The 22,785-nt window shown below is 44.1% G+C and overlaps 1 protein-coding gene across 1 annotated transcript in view; it reads left to right on the top strand.

Annotated features, from left to right (window-relative positions):
* The first annotated feature begins 4,915 nt into the window (after positions 1–4,915).
* LOC145395647 (solute carrier family 49 member A3-like) overlaps positions 4,916–22,785 on the top strand; it is a 63,266-nt gene continuing 45,396 nt past the window's right edge. The window contains exon 1 of the mRNA XM_080269216.1: positions 4,916–4,943. Within this exon, the coding sequence (XP_080125342.1) occupies positions 4,916–4,943 (28 nt within the window). The remainder of the gene's footprint in view (positions 4,944–22,785) is intronic.

The raw sequence follows: 22,785 nt of genomic DNA, 5'->3' as shown, positions 1-22,785 counted from the left end.
CTCTGAGGATGTAAATAATTTTATTCTTGATTCTGACGACTTTGTTCAGCTCAGGGGAGACTGAACTGGTTGATGATACAGCATTATACCCTTCAGTATGAGTATTCTAAATGGTAAAATCGTTTGGCAGCAAGAATAAAACTGTGTGTTATTCAGTGTATTTTGTGCCCGACTCCTCGGATCCGGATACGGTTAGGGCCTTGGGTTCTTTATTCCTGACCGGGTTAGAGTATGCAGATAAGGAGGTAGGGCTCAAGCACAGACTGACCGAGTGTGCACGTATATTAACAACTGAGCGAAGTACAACAATACTGCAGTACATGAACAATCCTACACAATATAAGTACACTGAACAACTCAGTATAATATGAATCACACTTACGCTAAATACACCGTGTTTCAATACACATACGACACTTACAGTACACTAGATATGTCCCATTAGAACACACGTAGGAGTAGGGGCACAATATAACCGTCAGCACAGTATATCTCAGTATGAGCACATATGCATGACATGAATGGGATATTACATTGCTTCATAATACACTCGCGTGATATGAACGCAGTGGCATATCACTCATAATACACTCGTGCAACAGGAACGGGATATAGCCGTGAGCACAGTATATTATAACACAATCACCTACGGGATATAAATACAATACTTATACACTAGCTGGGGGATATGGGGTTGGGTTGGTCATGTATTGCACAGGGAGGGGAACACACGTTTGATGGCTAGAACTGATTCCACAGTACCAGGATATAGTGCTGAGCATATGTCGAGGATGGGGACAGATAGTCTTTCCCCCCTGAATCACAGTCTAGAACCCACTGGGGTCAAGGCATCACTCAAAGGAGGAGGAGGAGAGGGGGGACATCACTTAGGGCAATGGGGGAAACACTTTCACATGGGCATGCACAAACACAATAGGGAGGAAAAGGGGGGTGCACAGATAAGGAAGGGCACACACAGGGGTGCTACCAATAGGCGGAAGGGTTATACACATACAGTTTATAACACTACAACTCACAAATACAGTTGGATGGCGAGTGGAGCGAGGGGCATGCCTGGGGCTGCTATACTGGCAGCTGTAGATGGCGGCCGAGAGTAGGTGGAGGGCCACTGGGGGTGTGCTCCCAGCAGGAGTCTCGTTCGGTTTCGCCTGGGGTCCGGGAGGAGCTGAAGGGCAGAGTGGTGGGCAGCCCTTTCCTGGTGCGGGCACTGGGAGAGTGGTGGCCCTCAGGGCTAGGGCCGAACAGGGCTAGGAGGCGCTCGGCACAGTGCCTGCCCTTTGTTGTGGTGGGCGTTCTGGGGGCAGACCTGACCTGGTCAGGGCCGAGGGTCGGCCGTGGGACACTTGTCGCCTCCCTGGGGCTGCGGTCTCGCCCAGAGGAGGTGGCCGTCAAGGGATGACTGCGGCCACCTGCACTGGGGGGAAGTCCGGCAGCTGCTGTCGGTGTTGGGGGTGGCTCACCAGCACCTGGGGCTGCAGTCTCGCCTGTAGGAGGGGGGCCATCAGGGGTGGTCTGTGGCTGCTCACTCTGGGGGAGTCAGTCAGCGGCTGTGGGTGACAGGCGTTGTGCCACAGCGACAGGGTACCTGGCCTCGGGGTGGTCACATCCCGGATGCTCTCTGGCCGGGTACCTGTGGGGGAGCAGTCTCCACTCTTCGTACAGGAGGGGAGGCAAGAGGGATGCCTCACTCGGCCACAGGATGGGCGGGCTAAGCAAGAGGCATTGCCCTCATAGGGAGCCTCCGGAATCTATCTATCTATCTATTGCCAGACGCCTCAATCCCGTTCGGGGTGGCCACAAACAAATCGCCTCCACGTCTCCTTGTCCCTCGCCATTTCACTGCCCTGCTCCCAACTCACACCCCCTCTCTCGTATACCTCTCCATCCCATCCCTCCATCTCGTCCTCGGCCTCCCCCTCCCTCTCCCCCTCCCTCTCCCCCTCCCTCTCCCCCCTCCCTCTCCCCCTCCCTCTCCCCCCCTCTCCCCCCCTCCACTTCACTCGCATACACTCTCTTCGTCAGTCTTTCACCCTCCATCCTCTCCACATGGCCAAACAACCTAAGTGTATTCCTCCTAACGCCCCCTATCACATCCACATCCACACCACAATGCTCCTTTATATCCTCATTTGTCAGCCTGGCTCTCCATGTGACTTCCCCACCGGAATCACGGAAGGGAAATGATCGGTGGTGTGATCCTCTGCCTGGCGGGCCTGACGGTCCCTGCTGCAACTCCATGCCGGGGCGTGGGAAGGAGGTTCGGAGAACGCCCCTTCAGCCAGGCAGATCTGGTGGACTCTGCCTAGGCTTCCGCCAGGATGGCAGTCGAAGGAGATCCGGTGGACACTCCTTCAGGAGACCTCTCGTCCCAGGGACGACCGGATGGGAGTCCCATGCGGCCTTCTGGCGGCACTGCAGGTCCGGTGGACACTGCCCTCCTGCCATCGGGGAATGGCGCAGCTGGGGGAAGACCATTGGTCTGTCCCTCTGTGGTAGATCCAGTGGACACTATCACTGGGCCCACCGCCCTCCTGGGGAGCACTAGCGAGGTCGTCTGGGGGACGTTCCAACACACTAGCTCCTGGAGGTAGGTGGCAATAGGAGGAGAACCCGTGGTCACACCTCCTACACTAGATCCGGTGGACACTACTGTGCTGCTGCTCCCCTGGGGGTATAGTAGGTACTGGAGCTCCGGTGGAGTCTCTTCCTCTTTTAGAGGCAGGTCCGATGGACTCTGCATCTGAGGGCCTACTTGGGACTTGGCTACTGCAAGTCCCATCCCAATTCTGGCAAGTGCTTGCTCCATCGGAAAGTAACGCACTCACAGTGAGTACTGCCTGGTGGTCCAGCTGTGTGGAAGGGGGACGTCGGGTCACAGGGGATATATGTCCCTTCCGTGCGGAATGCGAAAGTACCTCACCATTGTCTCCTAGTGGGGTGGTGGGCTACCTCCCTATGCCCTGCTCCTGGGGTGGTGGTGTCGGGCTCACTCCGCCGGGTGAATATTCCACTATGTATATCATCGGACTGAAAAAGTTAGATTTCTGACATTACTTTCACGTTCAGAGGCGCAAATAGAGGCTTACCTGATCATCATTTGAGACATGTTTTATAACTGATTTTACCATTCCTTCCAAAAATTGAAGGAACATACATGATTCTAGATGGCACTGGAGACTTGGTACTTCTGTTATATTACACATTAATATCCTCTTGCACATTAAATGATGCAAACTGTCGATATTAAAATATACAGTATATACATTGTTTCTTAAGTTTTCATGATTTAAATAAACATTAAGGTGGTAACTTTTTGCTGAGATGTCTATTGAATGCAATGTATTATACAATTAAAACTCGGCCACGTAATGTAATTTTATCATAAACAAAAATCAAAGGGTAACCTAATGGCAAAGTAACAACACTAGCAATAAAACTAGGCATTTTTTTTTCTTTCTGGTGCACAAGTGCAAGCCATTAATTTCCTTTGTACGTCAACTCATAGAAAAAAGATAAATTCTCTCTCTCTCTCTCTCTCTCTCTCTCTCTCTCTCTCTCTCTTTTACTACAGTGAGCGAGTTTTGAATCTTGACATTACTAGGATAGGATACTACTAATAATGAAGGCTGATAAGAAGTCTCTGATCTGATTCAGCAGCCTCTGAATTTGAGTTATCTCAATCCTGTTATGCTAGATGTTTTAAGGTCGACTTCTCGTCCCTAAAGCACCTGGCGATTGAGCCGGGGTCCTCTTTGAGACCGGAGCTAGAATACACAACAAGAAGAGCAGGACACAAAAACTCTAGGCAACAACCTTACACGTATATTAACTAAATCACAACCTCTATACAATACAATGTGGATTACATACAATACACTATTTTTGATCACTTGGGCTGGACGAACTATAGGGTCCTGACTCGTTAAGGAGTATCAAACAGGATACTGGACGGACACTGTATGATACAAGATATTCACTTTATACAATGGGCTGGTTGGGCTGGAATATCAATCTGAGTGCCTCATTAGTTACATCACAGTGATCCGGGCACTAATACAACACTGTCTTACACCTGAGCACAAGAGTATGTTGGGTTGTTTGTTGGGGCACAGGGATTGCGTTGCGTGTGAGTTCTATAGACACTATAATCACTTTTACCTAAGCAGTCACTATTGCACTGGGCAGGGCGAGGGGCTCCAGTTGTACTATGGGGACCGGGTGAGGCCCAGGTGTCGGCCAGGTGTTGGAGGGTCCTTGTCAGGTGTCCCTTCGCTCGAGGGCCACGGGACGACCCTCAGTGGTGATGTCGTCAGTCGGGGGCTGTGGTCGGGCGTGGAGAGGGGCCCTTTACTCGTGGGACCTGCTGGAGTGGTTTGGTTCTCCGGGCTGGAACCAAACAGGCAGAGCAGGTGCTCTTTCCTGCACCTACTCTGGGGAGATGGTTGCATGGAGTTGAAGAGGGTGCGCCCCGGGAGAGTGGGGGCGCCACAGGGAGTCTGGCGTCTGTGGTCTCCCTTTTTGCTGGGCCACTGTCAGGATAGGACTGCGGTGTCGCCTTGGGGAGGAGTCCGTCAGTGGGTCGTCTTCCACAGGCACTGGCTGAATAGCACACACTCCCAGGAGCAGCACGTGGCCGTGCCACACTGTCTCCAGGCCGAGGGGATCCTTCTGGAGGCTGCCTTGGGGAAGAAGAGCAGGGGGAGGGCAGCTAGAGGCCATCCCTTTCCTGCAGGTGCGGCTGGAGGCCATCGCTGGTGCCCTGCAGGGGGAGTGACATGCAGTTGAGGTGTGGGCGAAGGCCGTCACCTGCCTGCCGGTGCGGCTGGAGGCCATCACCTGTCATACTCTCGTGGGCACCTACAGGAGGAGAGGGGATGTACTCATTTCTCCCGAGATGCAGCTGGAGGCCGTTGCTGGTTCCTGTAGGAGGGGAGGGAGGAGGAGCAGCACCCGAGCGGCTGGAGGCCATCTTTGTTTGGGAACAGCTGAGGCCGTCTCCTTTTAGTGAGCTGCTGCGGCCGTCTCCTTTTTGGTGAGCGACAGAGGCCATCTCCCTTTTATGAGTGGCTGAGGCTGACTCTTTTTGTGTGCAGGCGGAGGCCGTCACAGGGGTTGCTGCTCGGGACTAGAGTTGTAGTCCCAACCCGAACCTGTCGAGGGCTAGTCCGGTCGGGAGGTAGTTCCCCTGGACTGAAATCTTCCCGCTGGGTCTGTTGCAGGCAATACGGGCTCAGGGCCGTAGGGGACGTATGTCCCTCTAGCCGGGACAACCCGCGCTCCTTACCAACCGCTCTGTAGTCTCCTGGGGTGGGAGTCGCGACGTCTGAGTGGTGGCTTGCCACGGCAGGTATTTCGATTCCCTTTAATTCAGTATAGTTCTTTCTCAAACATTAACACAGGACGGACGCAACAAGCACTGGTCCTTGGTAAACAAGCGGTCAAGCATTGGCCAGGGCTGTTCTTCTATTCAGGACTCCCCTTCATGAGCATGCGCGAGTCTCTTGACGATATGTTAAATGCTTAAATTTACAAAATATTAAATTTCAGATAACACAAGGACTGTCAGTACGAATGTTGATGTTAATAATGTAAAATAGACAGGCCTTAAAATATATATATATATATATATATATATATATATATATATATATATATATATATATATATATATATATATATATATATATATATATATATATAAATTTGAGATCGGCTACAATGCCCAGCAAATCAAATATAATTTATGGAAGGTACAGTTGTGACAGCCTGACACTTCGGTATCGAGTCTACGATCATGAATTTTAAAATTATGAAAATAAAGGATATCATTCTTATTGGTTATGATTTTTCTGCGTAATATTTTTGTCATTTCAGTGGCATATGCCATTACTATACCTCACAGTTAGACACTGGAGTACAAATAATCCACGGCTATTACAAGCATGGCAAGCAAAAGACTAGCGTAGGACCGAGTTTGGAATGACTCAGCACTCTGAAAGTCCCCCATTCCAAAGGGCTGTGGTTGTTATCGCCCCATTTCCCTAGTTAGCTGTATCTGTAAAATGATGGAAAGAGTTGTTCTAAATAGGTTGTTGTACAAGACTGGCGATCAATTGTCTCCTAACTTACATGGTTTTCTGAGAGGGAAGGCAACGAGTGATTGTTTTGTAAAGTGTCTCAGCAATACTAGGTCAACGTGCAGGGCATTCATTGACTTGAAAGGGGCGTTTGACAAAGCAAACGAGGAGGTAATTCTAGAGGAACTGGTTGTCAAATGGGTTAAAGGGAAACTGCTAGGGTGGATAAGATCTTATCTCTGTCACCAGTTAGCAAGGGTTTGGTTGGAGGGGCAGTTTTCTGACGAAAGGGAAATGGAACTGGGCACTCCACAAGGAGGTGTCCCCAGTCCGATGCTTTCCAGTGTACTAATGGACAAAATTGCACGCCACATTTTCCCTCTAGGCATGGAGGTAATTATCTGTGCTGATGATATCTTGCTGCAGTGCGAATCCCCTTCCATTTTATGTGAAGCCCTGCACCAGTTGGAGGCTCTGTGTGTGCACATGGGACTCGTTATCAATGAGTCGAAAACCAAATTTCAGGGATTACAGAATCGTTGCAAACTCCCATGTATAAATTCTACTAAACTAGAACGAGCGAGTACCTACAAATACCTAGGAGTCCAGCTCAGTTATCATAAAGGCCCAGAATGCATTGATTACGTTCGTAACCAGTGCCTTCCTAGACTTGCACCATTGCGAGTCTTGGCGAATAGAGGAAGAGGAGTTGGCATTCCAGTACTCGTAAGGATGTATTTTAGTACTATTACAGTAGGTCATTGATAGATTATGCAGCCCCTGTCCTGGTACAATATAGTCGGAACAACCTTAAGAAATTGGAAATAGTACAAAATGAGGCAATGAGGATAGTCCTAGGTTGTCCCAAGACAGCGAAAAGTGAGGTCATGAGGGCAGAACTGGAACTCTAAAGTTTCGTAATCAGGATACGGGAAATTCTGTCACGAAAAGTTGTCTGGATGATTAAATACGGGTCTGAAAAGCTAAGACATTCTCTGACGACCTATCACAACAGTGCTTGTTCTCCTCCAAACACATACCTCGGCTGTATGTACAAACTCTTGAACAACTTCAGTGTTATAGTTGCTTGCATTAATTTAATACAAACACCTGGTCAGGCCATCTGGAGTCCTCGCAGAGTGACTGTGGACACAGAGAAACTCCACAAGCTCAAGGATCATTGGCTGCCTTGTGAACTTAATCCCACTTCATGACAAAGTTGGACACAATAGATCGTCACCAGACTGTACATATATATTGTGACGGGTCTGTAGACGGCACTAAGTCTGGGTCTGGGCTGTTCACTGGGGAGTATAAGTCACCCATTCAGTACGTGGACACTGCCATTTCATAAAGACTTCCTGACTGTCTTTTTTCCACACGGGCAGAACTGTATTCGATAGAAGAGGGACTAGGCTGTGTTGTGTCATTATCTAAGGATGTTTACCTTTTTTGTGGATGGTCAAGGAGCTCTGTGTGAATTACGGCTCCTACTCCTACAGACTGTGATATTGTCAATAGATATCTATCGACCAACAGGTCTATTGAAAGTACAGGTCATAAAGTCCACTACACATGGACCCCTTCTCATATAGGGATACCCTTCAATGAAAAGGCTGACGATCTAGTTCATAAGGTTCTGTTTTCGGCCTACGACTCTCCTGATATACCTGCTGAATATAGTTATACTACTGTCAAAAGCATGATCAGCTCTCACGCTGGCCAAAGATATTGCTAGACAGCTTAATGATGGCATAGCAAGTGGCAGCACTAGCTCTCTTCATTATGTAAATGTGGCTCAGAATACTGATGTAACATGTGGTCAAAGAGGTGGACTCCATGACGCTGTCATGAGACTGTGACTAGGCTATAAACATTATTGGGAATTCACCAGAGAACATCCTGTGCCATGGTGTGCGGGGCGCCGGCGGCACACACACGGCATCATTACATAATGGAATGTCCACTAACTGCTAAGTATAGAAACCCACAACTTTTAACACTGAGCAAATCACATGGTTAATCAATGAAAAACTGTTACTCCCAATGCTCCGTGAATATCCGGAATATGTACCACGATACTAACAAGCACTACATTCAGACATATTTGTTTACACTTATAAACACTTGCTATCCTCTGGTCTATCCTCCACAGACCAGCAACATTCATCAAGCATTCCGATACCCAGCAATAGCCGCTAACAACTGTGCTTCCAAGGCAGCGTAAGGGAAAAATATTAAAAAAAAAAAAAGAAAAAAAAAAAGAAAATGAGGGACATGTACAGACTGTATGGTCAACTAAACAGTTAAGATGATATAAAACGGAGAAAGAGAGGTGTAATCTTAGAGGATGTGTGTGCCTTATGTGACCTAGCCATAGTTGCTGAAAGAATGTACTGTTTCAAGCCAGTGTAAGAAAAATGCTACTGTGTATCATTGAAGAATATGTATAAAGTACATGCACAACAAAAGGAAGGGAAGATCTGAATCGAAGAGAGAGTGTAGTGGAGGGAGAGTGTGGAAGGTGTGATGGTGGTGGTGTTGTGGCCATCACTCGCCGACCTGCTGATAAGGCGATGTCATCACCTTCGGCCAGGGCTGGTACTGATTTGTTCACTGTATTTCTTTACTACTCTAGTACTACCCCTTACTCCTGTGTGTAATACATCATACAAATGCCTCTGTATTTCATAACATAGTGTGTAATTATTATTTTTGTTTTTTTATCAGAGGGTATGTGGCTACACCCCAAAATTGGTGTGGCTACACCCACGAATGTCCAATTACTAACTGTATATAACTGTATTGGCTGAAGAAGGTGTGTGACAAGACCCACCACCTTATTTTGTTGTACTAGCACTCTGTACCGTTTACAGCGATAAATATTTCAGTTCAATTCAGGTCATATTTGGCCGTTTCTTTATTTACTGAACATATGCAATAACTCCATTACTTCAATTAAATATAAAGATTATGTCTACAATGTGGTTAGATATTAAGAGTAACGTAATTATTAATCAGCGCCTGTTTTACCAAGATGCGTTAATTCCGTAAGGGGTGCATATCACCGTCCCCTGCCATTTCGCTGCCCTCCCCACAACTTACACTCCTCCCTCTCTCATATACTGCACCTCTCTACTCCATCCCTGCATCTCATCCTCGGTCTCCCCCTCCCTCTCCCTCTCTCCACCTCACACACTGGAACAAATTTGCGTTAAAACACACACACACACACACACACACACACACACACACACACACTGAATTCACTTTTATTCCAGAAGAGACACACACGCAAATTCTACAGAAGCAGAGGAAATGCCCGTGAGAAATTACATATATGCATGGCTACTGATACAAATACGTATATATTTTCTTAACTTCCCCAAAGTATATATGTCCTAACTCTAAGGAACACACAGGATCAGAGAAGTAAATGAATGAGTGAGAGAATTGAAAGTGCCAGATAGCATAGATCACATGGCACTGTTATGATTTGTGGGTATAGTAAGGGGATATGGCAGAGGAGAATTCGAATCTAAAGGCGGGAGTTTAGATTAGGTGAAGGATATGGATTGCTTTTAGGAACAATGTAGTGACGTGAATGGAATGTGCTTCAACTATTCATGATAAGAGACCAAATTTTTAACTGATAGGAGTAAAGGGATGATAGAGCCCGGAAGAAACGCGGAAATCTGTAGAAAAGAGGTAGGACAGAAGAGAAGAAGAGGACAGTGAGAAAACCTGGAGACAAAATGAATAGAGGCTGGAAAAAAACGCTGAAATATAAACCAAAAGAGGTAGGACAACAGAAGATGAGGACAGTATGGAGAGAAAGACTGGAGACAAAATGAATAGAGGCAAACACACACACACACACACACACAGTGGGAGTCGGAGAGAGCAGATGTGCGATGTCGGCGCTCCGTACCGAGCCAGCACGGCTAGTGCCATTACCTAAATTAGTATCTTGATATGAGTCAAGCTCTGTACCAGGTTAGACTAAATGATTTTTCATTATTAAAAGAAAAAATAATAAGAAGTTTAAACAAGACTTGTTCAAACAGAAAAGAGAACCGAGAGGCGAAAGACTGCACTCAGTCAGCTGAGGTTTGTTCAGACTACAGCTGCACAGGGAATGTAAGTACATGTACTCTGTGCTTTTAGTATTGCAAAATGGACACATACTTTAGTAAAGCAAATTTGGAAAAGAAAAGGGATAAAGGTAGAAAGCAAGATGATGATTTCTATCAAGAACTGGTTGAAGTGGAGACTCACAATAGACTGGTTGAACGTGTAAACAAACTAGAAATGGCTTTCAAAAATGAAACTGATGAAATAAAGAAGCAGATGCACTTGCAAAAGGAAGAAATAGAAAAACTAGGAAGGGAGGCCAACAAGAAAGACACAACCATCAGTGAACTAACAGTGGAACTGAGTACACTTAGAAGGAAAATGAGTGAAATGGCAAGTACAGTAGTCAATCACGAGAGTATTATGGAAGAGTTCAAAAATGATACAGAGACAATTAGGCAAGTAAGCAGTCAGATAGACCAGAGCAGTGATATTGAGGAGAAGATAACACAGGTGAATGAAGCTGTGCAGAGCTAAAAAAAATGATGTGGAAACCACGTATGCTGAAATGGTGAAAGTAAAGAAAGACTTAGAAACAAGGGTGGAGGAAAAAAGCATTAAAAAGGAAGTGAAAAGAATAATCCAAAACAATCCAAAGTTAGTCAGAGATTCAGTAGATATCAACAAATCTATAGTAATCACTGGTATAGAAGAGGAAGAAGTAAGAAACAAGATCTCAAGAGACAAAAAGGAGATGGCAAATGTAATGGGCATATTGAAAGAAGTATCAGAGGAAATCTGTAGTAAAGATATAGAGGAACACAAAAGGTTAGGGAAATACGAGAAAAGCAAGACAAGACCTTTAAAGGTAACTTTCCAGAGTGTAAACACTGTGGAGAAGATACTAAAAAATGCAAAAAATCTTATGGAAAAAGAGGAATTCAAAAATGTATGGATAAAAAGATGCCTAACACAAGAGGAACTGGAATTACTGAAAGAGAAGAGGGAGGAAGCAAAAACAAAAAATGAGGGAAGATCAGAAGAGGAGAAGAACACATTTTTTTTTTACAAAGTAATAGGATTGCAGGTACGAAAGTGGTACATAAACAGGTGGGAATAAAAAGGAGGAAGGTAGTAAAACCATATCATGACAAGTATATAAACAAGATGATAAAGTTGATGTACGCAAATGTGGATGGAATGGTATCTACAGTAAATTACTAGAGATGAATGATTATGTCAGAGAAAATGAACCACAAATAATATGCCTAACTGAAACAAAATTAACACCAAGGATATCCAATGACATACTAAACTTAGAGGAATACAATATATGGAGAAGAGACAGAAATTTTAAAAAAGGAGGAGGAATTATAATATTAACTAAGAAAAATCTAAAAGTCAATGAAATAAAACTAGATATACCATCACAAGTAGAACTGATTGCAGTAGAGATCAACACATCTGAAGGGAAAGTAATTGTAGCCAATTTGTACATGCCACCCAGATTAACACATGGGAAAGAGATGAGTATGAGGACCTGGCAGAGAGTACAATTCAGAGTTTAAGAGCATTACTACATAAAATGGAAGAGAAATCGGAAAGAATTATACTAACTGGAGATTTTAATACAAATATAAATTGGAATACTCTAGATATAACTAGCCAAGAAAGCTGTTGGGACCAAAAGCTCCTGGATCTCGTGCAAGAGTTTTTCCTAACGCAACATGTGAGGGAAACCACCAGAAAAGAGGACTCAATGTACCTTCAGTGCTAGATCTAATATTTACTAGGCAAGAAAATGATATTGACAGTTTAATATGTCACCCTCCACTCGGCAAAAGCGATCATGCGGTACTAAATTACAACTTCAGGATAGCATATGACATAGTTAACAGCAATGAAAGTTACAAAAAGAGCCTAAACTATAAAAAGGGAAATTATCAAGCCCTAAAGAAGTATTTCTTAGAAGTTGATTGGGAAAATGAGCTTAGAGGACAAGATTTAAATGCTGTATATAAAAAATTCTGTGAATTTTATGAAATAGGAGTCCAGAAGTACATCCCACAGCACAAAGAAGCAGATAAGAAAATACAGAAATGGTTCAATACAGAATGTAAAAAATCAAAAGAAAGAAGAGATTTGTTGTGGAATAGATACAGAAGACACAATAGTGAAAGGGCGTATAATAATTACAAACAGGCAAGAAACGATTATACAAGAATAAGGAGGGAAGCCCAAAAACAGTTTGAGGAGGATATAATAAATAAAAGTAGTGATCAACCAAAGCTATTTTACAGCTACATCAGAAGCAAAACCAAAGTAAAAGATATAATACAATCCATTACGGACGAGGGAATCACTTATACACAAGAGAAAGATATTTGTGAAGCGCTAAATAAGAATTTCCACTTAGTTTTTACAGAAGAAAAAATTTTGAGAGGGACTATGTGGAACATGCATGTCCACACATACTACCAGATATACAAATATCAGAAAAAGTAATACAGGAGGAGTTAAGTAAATTAGACAGAGGAAAAGCAAGTGGTCCTGATGAAATTTCATGTTGGGTACTACGAGAATGTGCAAAGGAGTTAAGTAAACCATTATTTTTAATTTTCAAGAAATCCTTGAGTCAAGGTAAACTACCTGATATTTGGAAGAAAGCAAATATTGTCCCCTTATTCAAGAAAGGAAATAGACAAAATCCACTCAACTACCGACCAGTATCACTGACCAGTGTTGTAAGCAAGGTATTAAAAAAGCTTATAAGAAAAGCTTGGGCAAATCATCTAGAACACAGTATGATAACAGAAAGACAGTTTGGTTTCAGAAAAGGAAAATCATGTGTTACTAAGCTGTTGAGCTACTATGACAGTGTAACAAACACAATACAGGAAAGAGAAGGATGGGTTGACAGTATCTATTTAGATTTCAAGAAAGCATTTGACACAGTACCACACCAAAGACTTTTATGGAAACTCTACCATCAAGGAGGAATTCTAGGCAAACTGTTTTGTTGGATGCAAGACTTTCTCATAAAAAGAGAAATGAGAACAGTACTAAGGGGAAACTACTCATCATGGAAAGAAGTGACTAGTGGAGTACCACAGGGTTCAGTGCTGGCACCAATCATGTTTTTAGTGTATATAAATGATATAAACAGTAACACTGGAAATGAGAGCTATCTGAATATGTTTGCAGATGATGCAAAAATACAAAGGAGAATTACTAACACAGACTCTTGTAAAAAGCTTCAAGAAGAATTAAATAAACTTCATGAATGGAGTAATACATGGCAAATGGAGTTCAATGTGGACAAGTGTCATGTAATCAAGTTTGGTAAAAGTGGAAAAAGACCTGATTGGGATTATACGTTAGGAAATAAAACCCTATACACATCAGAAAGAGAGAAAGACCTAGATGTGATTATCAATAACAGACTATCTCCGGCTGACCACATCAGTGAGAAGGTACGGAACATGTATACACTGCTTGCAAATATGAGAATAGCATTCACATACATAAATGAAGACATGCTAAGAAGGATAATAACATCATTCATCAAGCCAACCCTGGAGTATGCATCAGTAGTCTGGAGTTCTCATCTCAAAAAACACATAGACAAGATTGAAAAAGTTCAAAGGGCCGCTACAAGATGGGTACCAAGCTTAAGGGACCTAAGCTACGAAGAAAGACTAAATAAACTGAATCTACCAACACTACAGGAGAGAAGGAAAAGAGGTTACATGATAATGCTATATAAATGCATATCAGGGAAGGAGAAAATAGACATAAATGATTACTTAACATATGGGGAAGCATCAGCAAGAGGACACTGCAAAAAACTGCATAAGAAGAGAGGTGATAAAACATAAGGAAATTCAGTTTCCCAAACAGAGCAATTGATCAATGGAATGCACTACCGAATGAAATAGTGTGTGCCAAAACAATTCACAAATTTAAAGATTCGTGCGATAAATATGGTTTAAGACACGTGACAGTACGAGCTTGACTCATTCCTGTAAAGATACAATTAGATAAGAACAATAGGGTAAGAACACATCATTCATTCATTCATTGCCAGACGGCATGTATCCCAAACGGGGTGGACAAGGGCTCAGAGTTAATTGTTTTACAGGGAGGGGCACTAATCCTCCATCAACCCCACTTGACACGTAGGGAGAACGTTATGCCAACAGCATCTGGTGTTCCCAGGCGGTCACCCATCCAAGTACTAACCAGGCCCAACGTTGCTTTTCAAAGAAAAGGGGTAGGAGAGATAAGAAGAAGAGGACAGTACGGAGAGAAAGACTGGAGACAAACACATCCCCTTTTAGTCGTCTCTTACGGCAAGCAGGGATACTGGGAAGGTATTCTTTCCCCCCTTCCTTCCCAGGGGGTATGGCACCACGGAAAGGCTAATTGGCAGTTTAAATCAAAGTTATATATTTCCTTTTTTAATGCAAGGTAAAATGAAACAAAGGTTGGAAGCCCGCAATATTGTTCCTTAAAAAAAAAAAAAAAAAAGCCAAATTCAAAATCCATTAATTTCATTTAGGGTAAGGAAGTTCCCTATTCCTCCTGAGCAATTTATTTTTGGATATGGCTGGTTAAGATCCTTTTGTACATTGTTTACACTGAGTATGGCGATATTGGGAGGATTTATCTAACACAGAGGAGGACAGTAATGAATAATAAAATAAATCGTTTAGGAAAAGGTGTTAGGGAGCTACCTCAACCTACAAGAATGAGGACCAAGATAGGTTAGTCGACACCATGATTTGTTTACCTCTGCACAGTTGGTGACTTTGTACAGAGTTTATATTCGCCCATTTTAGGTGCTTCCTCCACTTCAGCTCTTCTATACAGGGTGGAATCAAAGGTTTTTCGTCTCATCCTCCCTCCTAACAATGATTCCTTTCAGCTCCTCTTTTGTGGCTGCTGTGTTGCATCATTTTCTCACTACTGATTCAATGGCCACTTTTGACTTTTTGTGTTTACTGTATATCCCTCGTCCATTTTGGCAGGAACGTACCAACCATCTGGCAGACTTAACCCCTTTTCTGTAACAATCATCTGTCAGAGTAAACCCCTTTTCTGTAACAACCATCTGTAACAACCATCTGTCAGACTAGACCCCTTTTCTGTAACAACCAACTGTATCAACCATCTGGAAGACTTAACCATTTTCTGTGACAGCCATGTGTAACAACCATCTGGCAGACTTAAGCCATTTTCTGTCACAGCCATCTGTATCAATCATCTGGCAGACTTAACCCCTTTTTGTAACAACCATCTGGCAGACTTAACCCCTTTTTGTAACAACCATCTGGCAGACTTAACCCCTTTTCTGTATAACCATCTGGTAGACTTAACCCCTTTCCTGTAACAACCATTTGTAACAACCATCTGGCTGACTGAACCCCTTTTCTGTCCAGCTTTCTAATGCAAAACCCAGTCCATCCTCTCATTTATTCACATATGCAACAGGTCAACACTCTGTCTTCCTTCCTCTCCATTTCTCTCTGCCTATGACCTCCATCTTGTCCAGGAACCTCGAAGTGAATGGATCTTAAATTTGGCTTTCCCTTGTTCTGTTAGTGAAATAGACAGATAAGCATAAACCAGGCATCATTATCAGAGGTTTCCGTTTATGCAGTTTGGTTTCCTCATGTTTTGTTGGTGAAATAGAAGATAAACATAAACCAGGTTTCATTATGAGGTCTTTCCGATATTGCGGTTTGTTATTTCATGTTTTGTTGTTGAAATAGACAGATAAACGTAAACCAAGCGTCATTATCTGAGGTCTCTCCGATTTTGCAGTTTTTTTTTCTCAAGTCCTGTTGGTGAAGTAGATGAACATGAACCAAGCAACATTTTCAGAGGCCTCCCTTTGTGATATTTGGTCTTCTCAAGGTCTGTTAGTGGAATAGACAGATAAACATAAACCAGGCGTCATTATCAGAGTTTTTTCCGTCCCTGCAACCCATCTATCTTGCCAAAAAACATAAAACAATGACTAGGTAAACAAACAGCGGGGCGGGGAACACTGCTTGGTCGCCAGCACTGTGGGTCACCTCTTGGTGGCTTTCTCGTTCCCCAGATGTCTTGGAATCTGCAAGGTAAGGAGGTGGTTGGGGTGAGAAACGAAAAATGAAGTGAAATATATTACTAACCTGTCTGTCTGTCTCTCTCTCTTTCTGTCTGTCTGCATCTATCTGTCTGTCTGCCTGTCTGTCTTTGTTTCTCTGTCTCTCTGTGTCTTTCTGTCTGTCTGTCTGTCTTCCGATTGTTGGGGTGAGAAACTAAAAAATGAGGTGAAATACATTAATGACCTGTCTGTCTGTCTGTCTGTCTGTCTGTCTACATCTTTCTGTCTGTCTGCCTGTCTGCCTCTGTTTCTCTGTCTCTGAGTCTGTCTGTCTGTCTTTCGATTGTTTTGGTAAGAAACTAAAAATGAAGTGGAAATACATTAATAACCTCTCTCTCTCTCTCTCTCTCTCTCTCTCTCTCTCTATCTATCTCTCTCTCTCTCTCTCGATTGTTGTGCTAAGAAAGTAGAAAGTATGATGAAAACAGATTAATTACTCTCTCTCTCTCTCTCTCTCTCTCTCTCTCTCTCTCTCTCTCTCTCTCTCTCTCTCTCTCTCTCTCTCTCTCATACTAAATTTCACTGCTTAGATCTTTTATACTTATACCACTTTATATAATATGACAAAGGGATGCAGTGGAGAGGTATATGAGAGACTAACGAGGAGAGTGTATGTGAGTGAGGTGGAGGGGAAGAGGAGGGAGGATGAGATGGAGGGATGGTGTGGAGAGGTATATGAGAGGTGTAAGTTGGAGAGACTAAGAGGAGAGTGTATATGAGAGACGTGGGGAGGGGGAGGATGAGATGGAAGGATGGGGTGGATAGGTGTATGAGAGAGGGAGGTGTAAGGTGGAAAGTGAGAGACTAACGAGGAGAGTGTATGCGAGTGAGGTGGAGGAGGGAGAGGAAGGGGAAGACAGAGGATGAGACAAAGGGATGGAGTGGAGAAGTATATGAGAGATGGAAGTGTAAGTTGGAGAGAGAGAGAGAGAGAGAGAGACTAACGAGGAGTGTATGTGAGTGAGGTGGGGAGAGGGAGGATGAGGTGAAGGGCTGGAGTGAAGAGGTATATGAGAGAAGGGTGTGTGAGCCGGGGGGAGGGCAGTGAAATGGCAGGGGAAAGTGTGACATGGAGGCGATTGTTTGTGGCCACCCCTCACGGGATTAAGGCTTCTGGCAATAGATAGATAGATAGATAGACTTTACATAACTGAGGTGTGTCTTTATATTAATTTCTTTACTAATTATAGGGTAGGTGATGTAGCCTCTTCAATGATGTGTTTATGTTGCGATGCTAGTCACGAAGAAGTGCTAAGAAAGTGTTGCGGTGATACGAAGATGTGTTAAGGAAAGGATGTTGCTATGATAGTCACGAAGAATTGCTAAGAAAAGGATTTTGTGGTGATAGTCACGAAGAAGTGCTAAGAAAGTGTAGTGGTGATAGTCACGAAGAAGTGCTAAGAAAAAGATATTGTGGTGATAGTCACGCAGAAGTGCTAAGAAAGTGTTGCGGTTATAGTCACGAAGAAGTGCTAAGAAAAAGATATTGTGGTGATAGTCACGCAGAAGTGCTAAGAAAGTGTAGTGGTGATAGTCACGAAGAAGTGCTAAGAAAAAGATATTGTGGTGATAGTCACGCAGAAGTGCTAAGAAAGTGTAGTGGTGATAGTCACGAAGAAGTGCTAAGAAAAAGATATTGTGGTGATAGTCATGAAGAAGTGCTAAGAAAAAGATATTGTGGTGACAGTCACGAAGAAGTGCTAAGAAAGTGTAGTGGTGATAGTCACGAAGAAGTGCTAAGAAAGTGTAGTGGTGATAGTCACGAAGAAGTGCTAAGAAAGTGTTGTGGTGATAGTCACGAAGAAGTGCTAAGAAAGTGTAGTGGTGATAGTCACGAAGAAGTGCTAAGAAAGTGTAGTGGTGATAGTCACGAAGAAGTGCTAAGAAAGTATGAGGTGATAGTCACGAAGAAGTGCTAAGAAAAGGATATTGTGGTGATAGTCACAAAGAAGTGCTAAGAAAGTGTAGTGGTGATAGTCACGAAGAAGTGTTAAGAAAAAAAAAATTGTAGTCACAGCATTGTCTTTCACTGAGCTACGTGAAATAAGCCACAAATTGTATAAAAGTAAAAAAGTGTAAAAAGTGTAAGAAAGTGTAAAAGTGTAAAAAAGTAAAAAAAAAAAAAAAAAAAGGCAAAAAAAGTGTAGTTATAAAAAGTGTTAAAAGGATAAAATAGTGGAAAACGTAAAAAAAAAGTATGAAAAGGGTCAAAAGTTTAAAAATGTAGTATAAAAAGTTTAAACAAATGTAACAAAAGTGTAAGAAAGTGTAAAAAACGGGTTAAAAAGTACAAAAGTGTAAAAAAAATGCAAAAGTTTAAAAAATGAAAAAAAAGTGTAAAAAAGTTCATAAAATGCAGTATAGTGCCACAGAGGGCGACCTAACACCCCCAGAAGGAGTCCACAGAGGAGCACTGACAGCATGACGGGACTCAGGGTGACAACAACATAAGTCCGCCCGACGGGACTCAGGGTGACAACAACATAAGTCCGCCCGACAGGACTCAGGGTGACAACAACATAAGTCCGCCCGGTCTGCGCGCCCCTATGACCCGGAGCTCACCCGCCACCACCATAGCAGGAATACAGGACTACCTTCCAGGCGAGCCGTCCCCAACCAACATCGGGATGAAGCTGTTACTCCAGCTCCAGTCAGCACCCCTGAGATGGCCTGTAGCCGCTCAACCCTCCTGAAGGAGATGGCCTGTAGCCACTCTAAGGGAAAACAGGAGACGGCATGTAGCTGCTCCCGTCATCATCAGGATACGGCCTGGAGCCGCTTTGAAGGTGCCCCTTGAGAGACAGCTTGTAGCCGCTCTGAAGGTGCCCCTTGAGAGACGGCCTGTAGCCGCTCAACCCTCCTGCAGGAGATGGCCTGTAGCCACTCCAGAGGGAATCAGGAGATGGCCTGTAGCCGCTCCCGCCTTTGTCAGGAGACGGCCTGTAGCCGCTCTGAAGGTGCCCCAGAGTTGGCCTGTAGCCGCTTCTCTCCCCAAGCCACGGCCAGTAGCCGGGCCTTAACGATGGCCTGCAGCTGTGCCCCCAGAAGTCCACGGCCAGTAGCCGGGCCCTACGGCAGGAGACGGCCAGTAGCCACTCCTCCGTCAGGTGCTGACTCCTGCTCATCAACCTACGACCCAGGGGGAGCCCCCAGCCTGGAGGAGTACTGGAGGCCCCTTGACTTCCACCGGGCTCTTCTCCCTGCAGCCGGATCCAGAGAGGACTCACCTGATGGACCCCGACATAGGCCGAAGCAGCAGCCCCCTCCTGATGGCGTCTCCGAACACCGGGGACCGCAGCCCTTGGGAGCTCCAGACCGCCTCCAGGACCCTCGGGCGGGACCTCCCTACACCCAGACGCCGGAGATCTTCGTCCTCCATCAGGTGCCTGAGCGAGAAGTTCAGGCAGTTATTTGGCCCCAGCCCCGAGGGCCGTGCTCCCGTCCCAAGCCCTGAAAGCGCAGGGACCTTCGCCACCCGCAGCCCCAGACGAGAGAGGACGCCCCTACGCGTGATTACGTGGCCCCTGAACAGAGGCCCCCGGCGGAACCCAGCCCCATCAGTAGAGAGACTGGGCCACTTCCTCCGCCCTTGTACCTGACCGCCACGACGCCCAGACCCGAAAGGAGTGACAGTGAAAGCACAATGTCCGTGACCTAGTGACATGAAGGCAGAGCAATGAATTAACCATATAAAGGAAGTCAGTGCGAGAAACACCAGTGACAATATAAAAGTGGTTGAGTAAATAAAAATAACAGTGAAACCGTGAACACGGCCAAACAGTGAAATACGGATCTATTACAGTGAATACGCTTCCATCTAGTAATGCAGCATCACACTAAGATCATACACAGACCCCAGTGTTAAAGTAATAATTACCAACAGTGAAATAGTGCCACCCACGCCACAAATATCTAACCTGGACTTCCTGCAATAATAGCGTAGAGCATAAACCCCTGCCCTAAGTGCTATTCACCCTATCCGACCTTGACCTGAGTAGTATCCTGAGAGATACTAGCAACCCATATCTAGGCCTAAGAATTATAATTGTCCAGTGTATCTGTATTCGTGACATCTACCCGTTCCGCTGTAGAATTTAGCAATACACGTGTAAGGTTGTTGCCTTGAGTTTTTGTGTCCTGCCTCTCTCCTATTTGTCTAAGCTCCGGTCTAGAAAGAGAACCCAGCTACACACTAGGCGTTAGAGGGACGGGAAGCCAACCTTAAAACACCTAGCATTACAATTATTATTATTATTATTATTATTATTATTACCTATTCCTTATGAGTAGTTTCACGTATCGTATAGTAGGAAGAAGGATAAGAATGATTGCAATAAGTGATTAATCAGTAACCTATAATTTTCCTCTAAGACAAAACATTATTTATTCTTAATTATGATAAATATTTACATTGTTAACTCCAGTCATGTATCTTTAAACCCTATCTGTAATCAGGGCATAGATAAGACAAAAGGTGCATTCCTAACCTGACCTGTGTGTGGTGTGGCAGTGTGTGGTGTGGCAGAGTGTGGTGAAGGTGACGACTTGTAACTTGTGGTGTGGTAGTGTGTGGTGTGGCCCAGTGTGGTGTAGTAGTGTGTGGTGTTTCAGTGTGTGGTGTGGCAGTGTGGTGTGGCAGTGTGTGGTGTGGCAGTGTGGTGTGGCAGTATGTGGTGAAGGTCAGGACTTGTAACTTCTGGATACCTACTCTCTGGCCATCTCATGCTGGGAACAACTCTAGCACTGTATCCCCACCCTAAACAACCATCTCCATCTAAGTGAGTCACGCTGGCCTAAGCATTAATACTGTCTAGAAAACTCATAATATAATTTAATATGAATAATGTAAATAGCTTTTTTTAATGTCTTAGGTAGATGATATTTTTGATCATGTGTCTGCAGAGGATTTTAATCAGTTTGGGATTCATAAAAATTTTTGGAGGAGGTGTAAATCCATCATTAAGTACTCCAGTATTAAGGGTGGTGGTAGGTGGTGGCGACCATCATCCACTCACATGATGTAGTGCTGCCTACTTCTTCCTTAGCCTTTATCATTCTTTTTCTGTGTCTGCCCTCCTCTCTTCCTGTTTCTTACCATCATCCACTCACTTGATGTAGTGCTACCTACTTCTTCCTTAGCCTTTCTCATTCTTTTTCTGTGTCTGTCCTCCTCTCTTCCTATTTCTTAACATCATCCTGCACTTGATGTAGTGCTGCCTACTTCTTCCTTAGCCTTTATCATTCTTTTTCTGTGTCTGTCCTCCTCTCTTCCTATTTCTCCCATCTTTCCTGTCACTTCTTATTGCTTTTCTTTCCTTTATAGGTGGCTTTACTTTGAGTGACAAGCCAAATGATTTCCTGTAAGCCAAGAAACCATTTACTACGCTGGGTGGTAACCATATAACCAACTCATACATGCTCCCTACGTGTCAACAAGTGGGTTGGTGGAGGGTTAGTGCCCCTCCCTGTAAAATAAATAACTCAAAGACAAACGGCCACCCCTTACGGGATTATGGCGTCTGGCAATTGATAGATAGATAGATATAAACAACTAACTCAAAGACAAACGGCCACCCCTTACAGGATTATGGCGTCTGGCAATTGATAGATAGATAGATATAAAACAACTAACTCAAAGACAAACGGCAACCCCTTACAGGATTATGGCGTCTGGCAATAGATAGATAGATAGATATAAAACAACTAACTCAAAGACAAATGGCCACCCCTTACAGGATTATGGCGTCTGGCAATTGATAGATAGATAGATATAAAACAACTAACTCAAAGACAAACGGCCACCCCTTACGGGATTATGGCGTCTGGCAATTGATAGATAGATAGATATAAACAACTAACTCAAAGACAAACGGCAACCCCTTACAGGATTATGGCGTCTGGCAATTGATAGATAGATAGATATAAACAACTAACTCAAAGACAAACGGCAACCCCTTACAGGATTATGGCGTCTGGCAATTGATAGATAGATAGATATAAAACAACTACCTCAAAGACAAACGGCAACCCCTTACAGGATTATGGCGTCTGGCAATAGATAGATAGATAGATAGTAGTAAGGATACCTCTTGAGTTAAAAATGAAAGAATCTGTATAGGCTATCTATCTATATTCCTAGGCTGCTTCCCCCAAAGAAAGGGAGGTAGCCGAGACAGGACGACACACTCCCAATTTACTCATCTACACACACACACACACACACACACACACACACACACACACACACTGGGAGTCAGGGAGGGCAGACGTGCGTCGTCGGCGCTCCATACCGAGCCAGCACGGCCAGTGGCATTACCTAAATTAGTATCTATCAGTGGCATGCACTACCGAATGAAATAGTGTGTGCCAAAACAATTCACAAATTTAAGGATATGTACGATAAATATGGTTTAAGACACGGGACAGTACGAGCTTGACTCATTCCTGTAAAGATACAAT

The sequence above is a fragment of the Coenobita brevimanus genome, chromosome 32 (genome assembly GCF_032717465.1).
Source record: "Coenobita brevimanus isolate Jiangsu-jjx chromosome 32, ASM3271746v2, whole genome shotgun sequence".
In the NCBI taxonomy this organism is placed as follows: Eukaryota; Metazoa; Arthropoda; class Malacostraca; order Decapoda; family Coenobitidae; genus Coenobita; species Coenobita brevimanus.
Note: the sequence above shows the minus strand (reverse complement) of the source record. Positions and strands in the feature narration are given on the sequence as shown.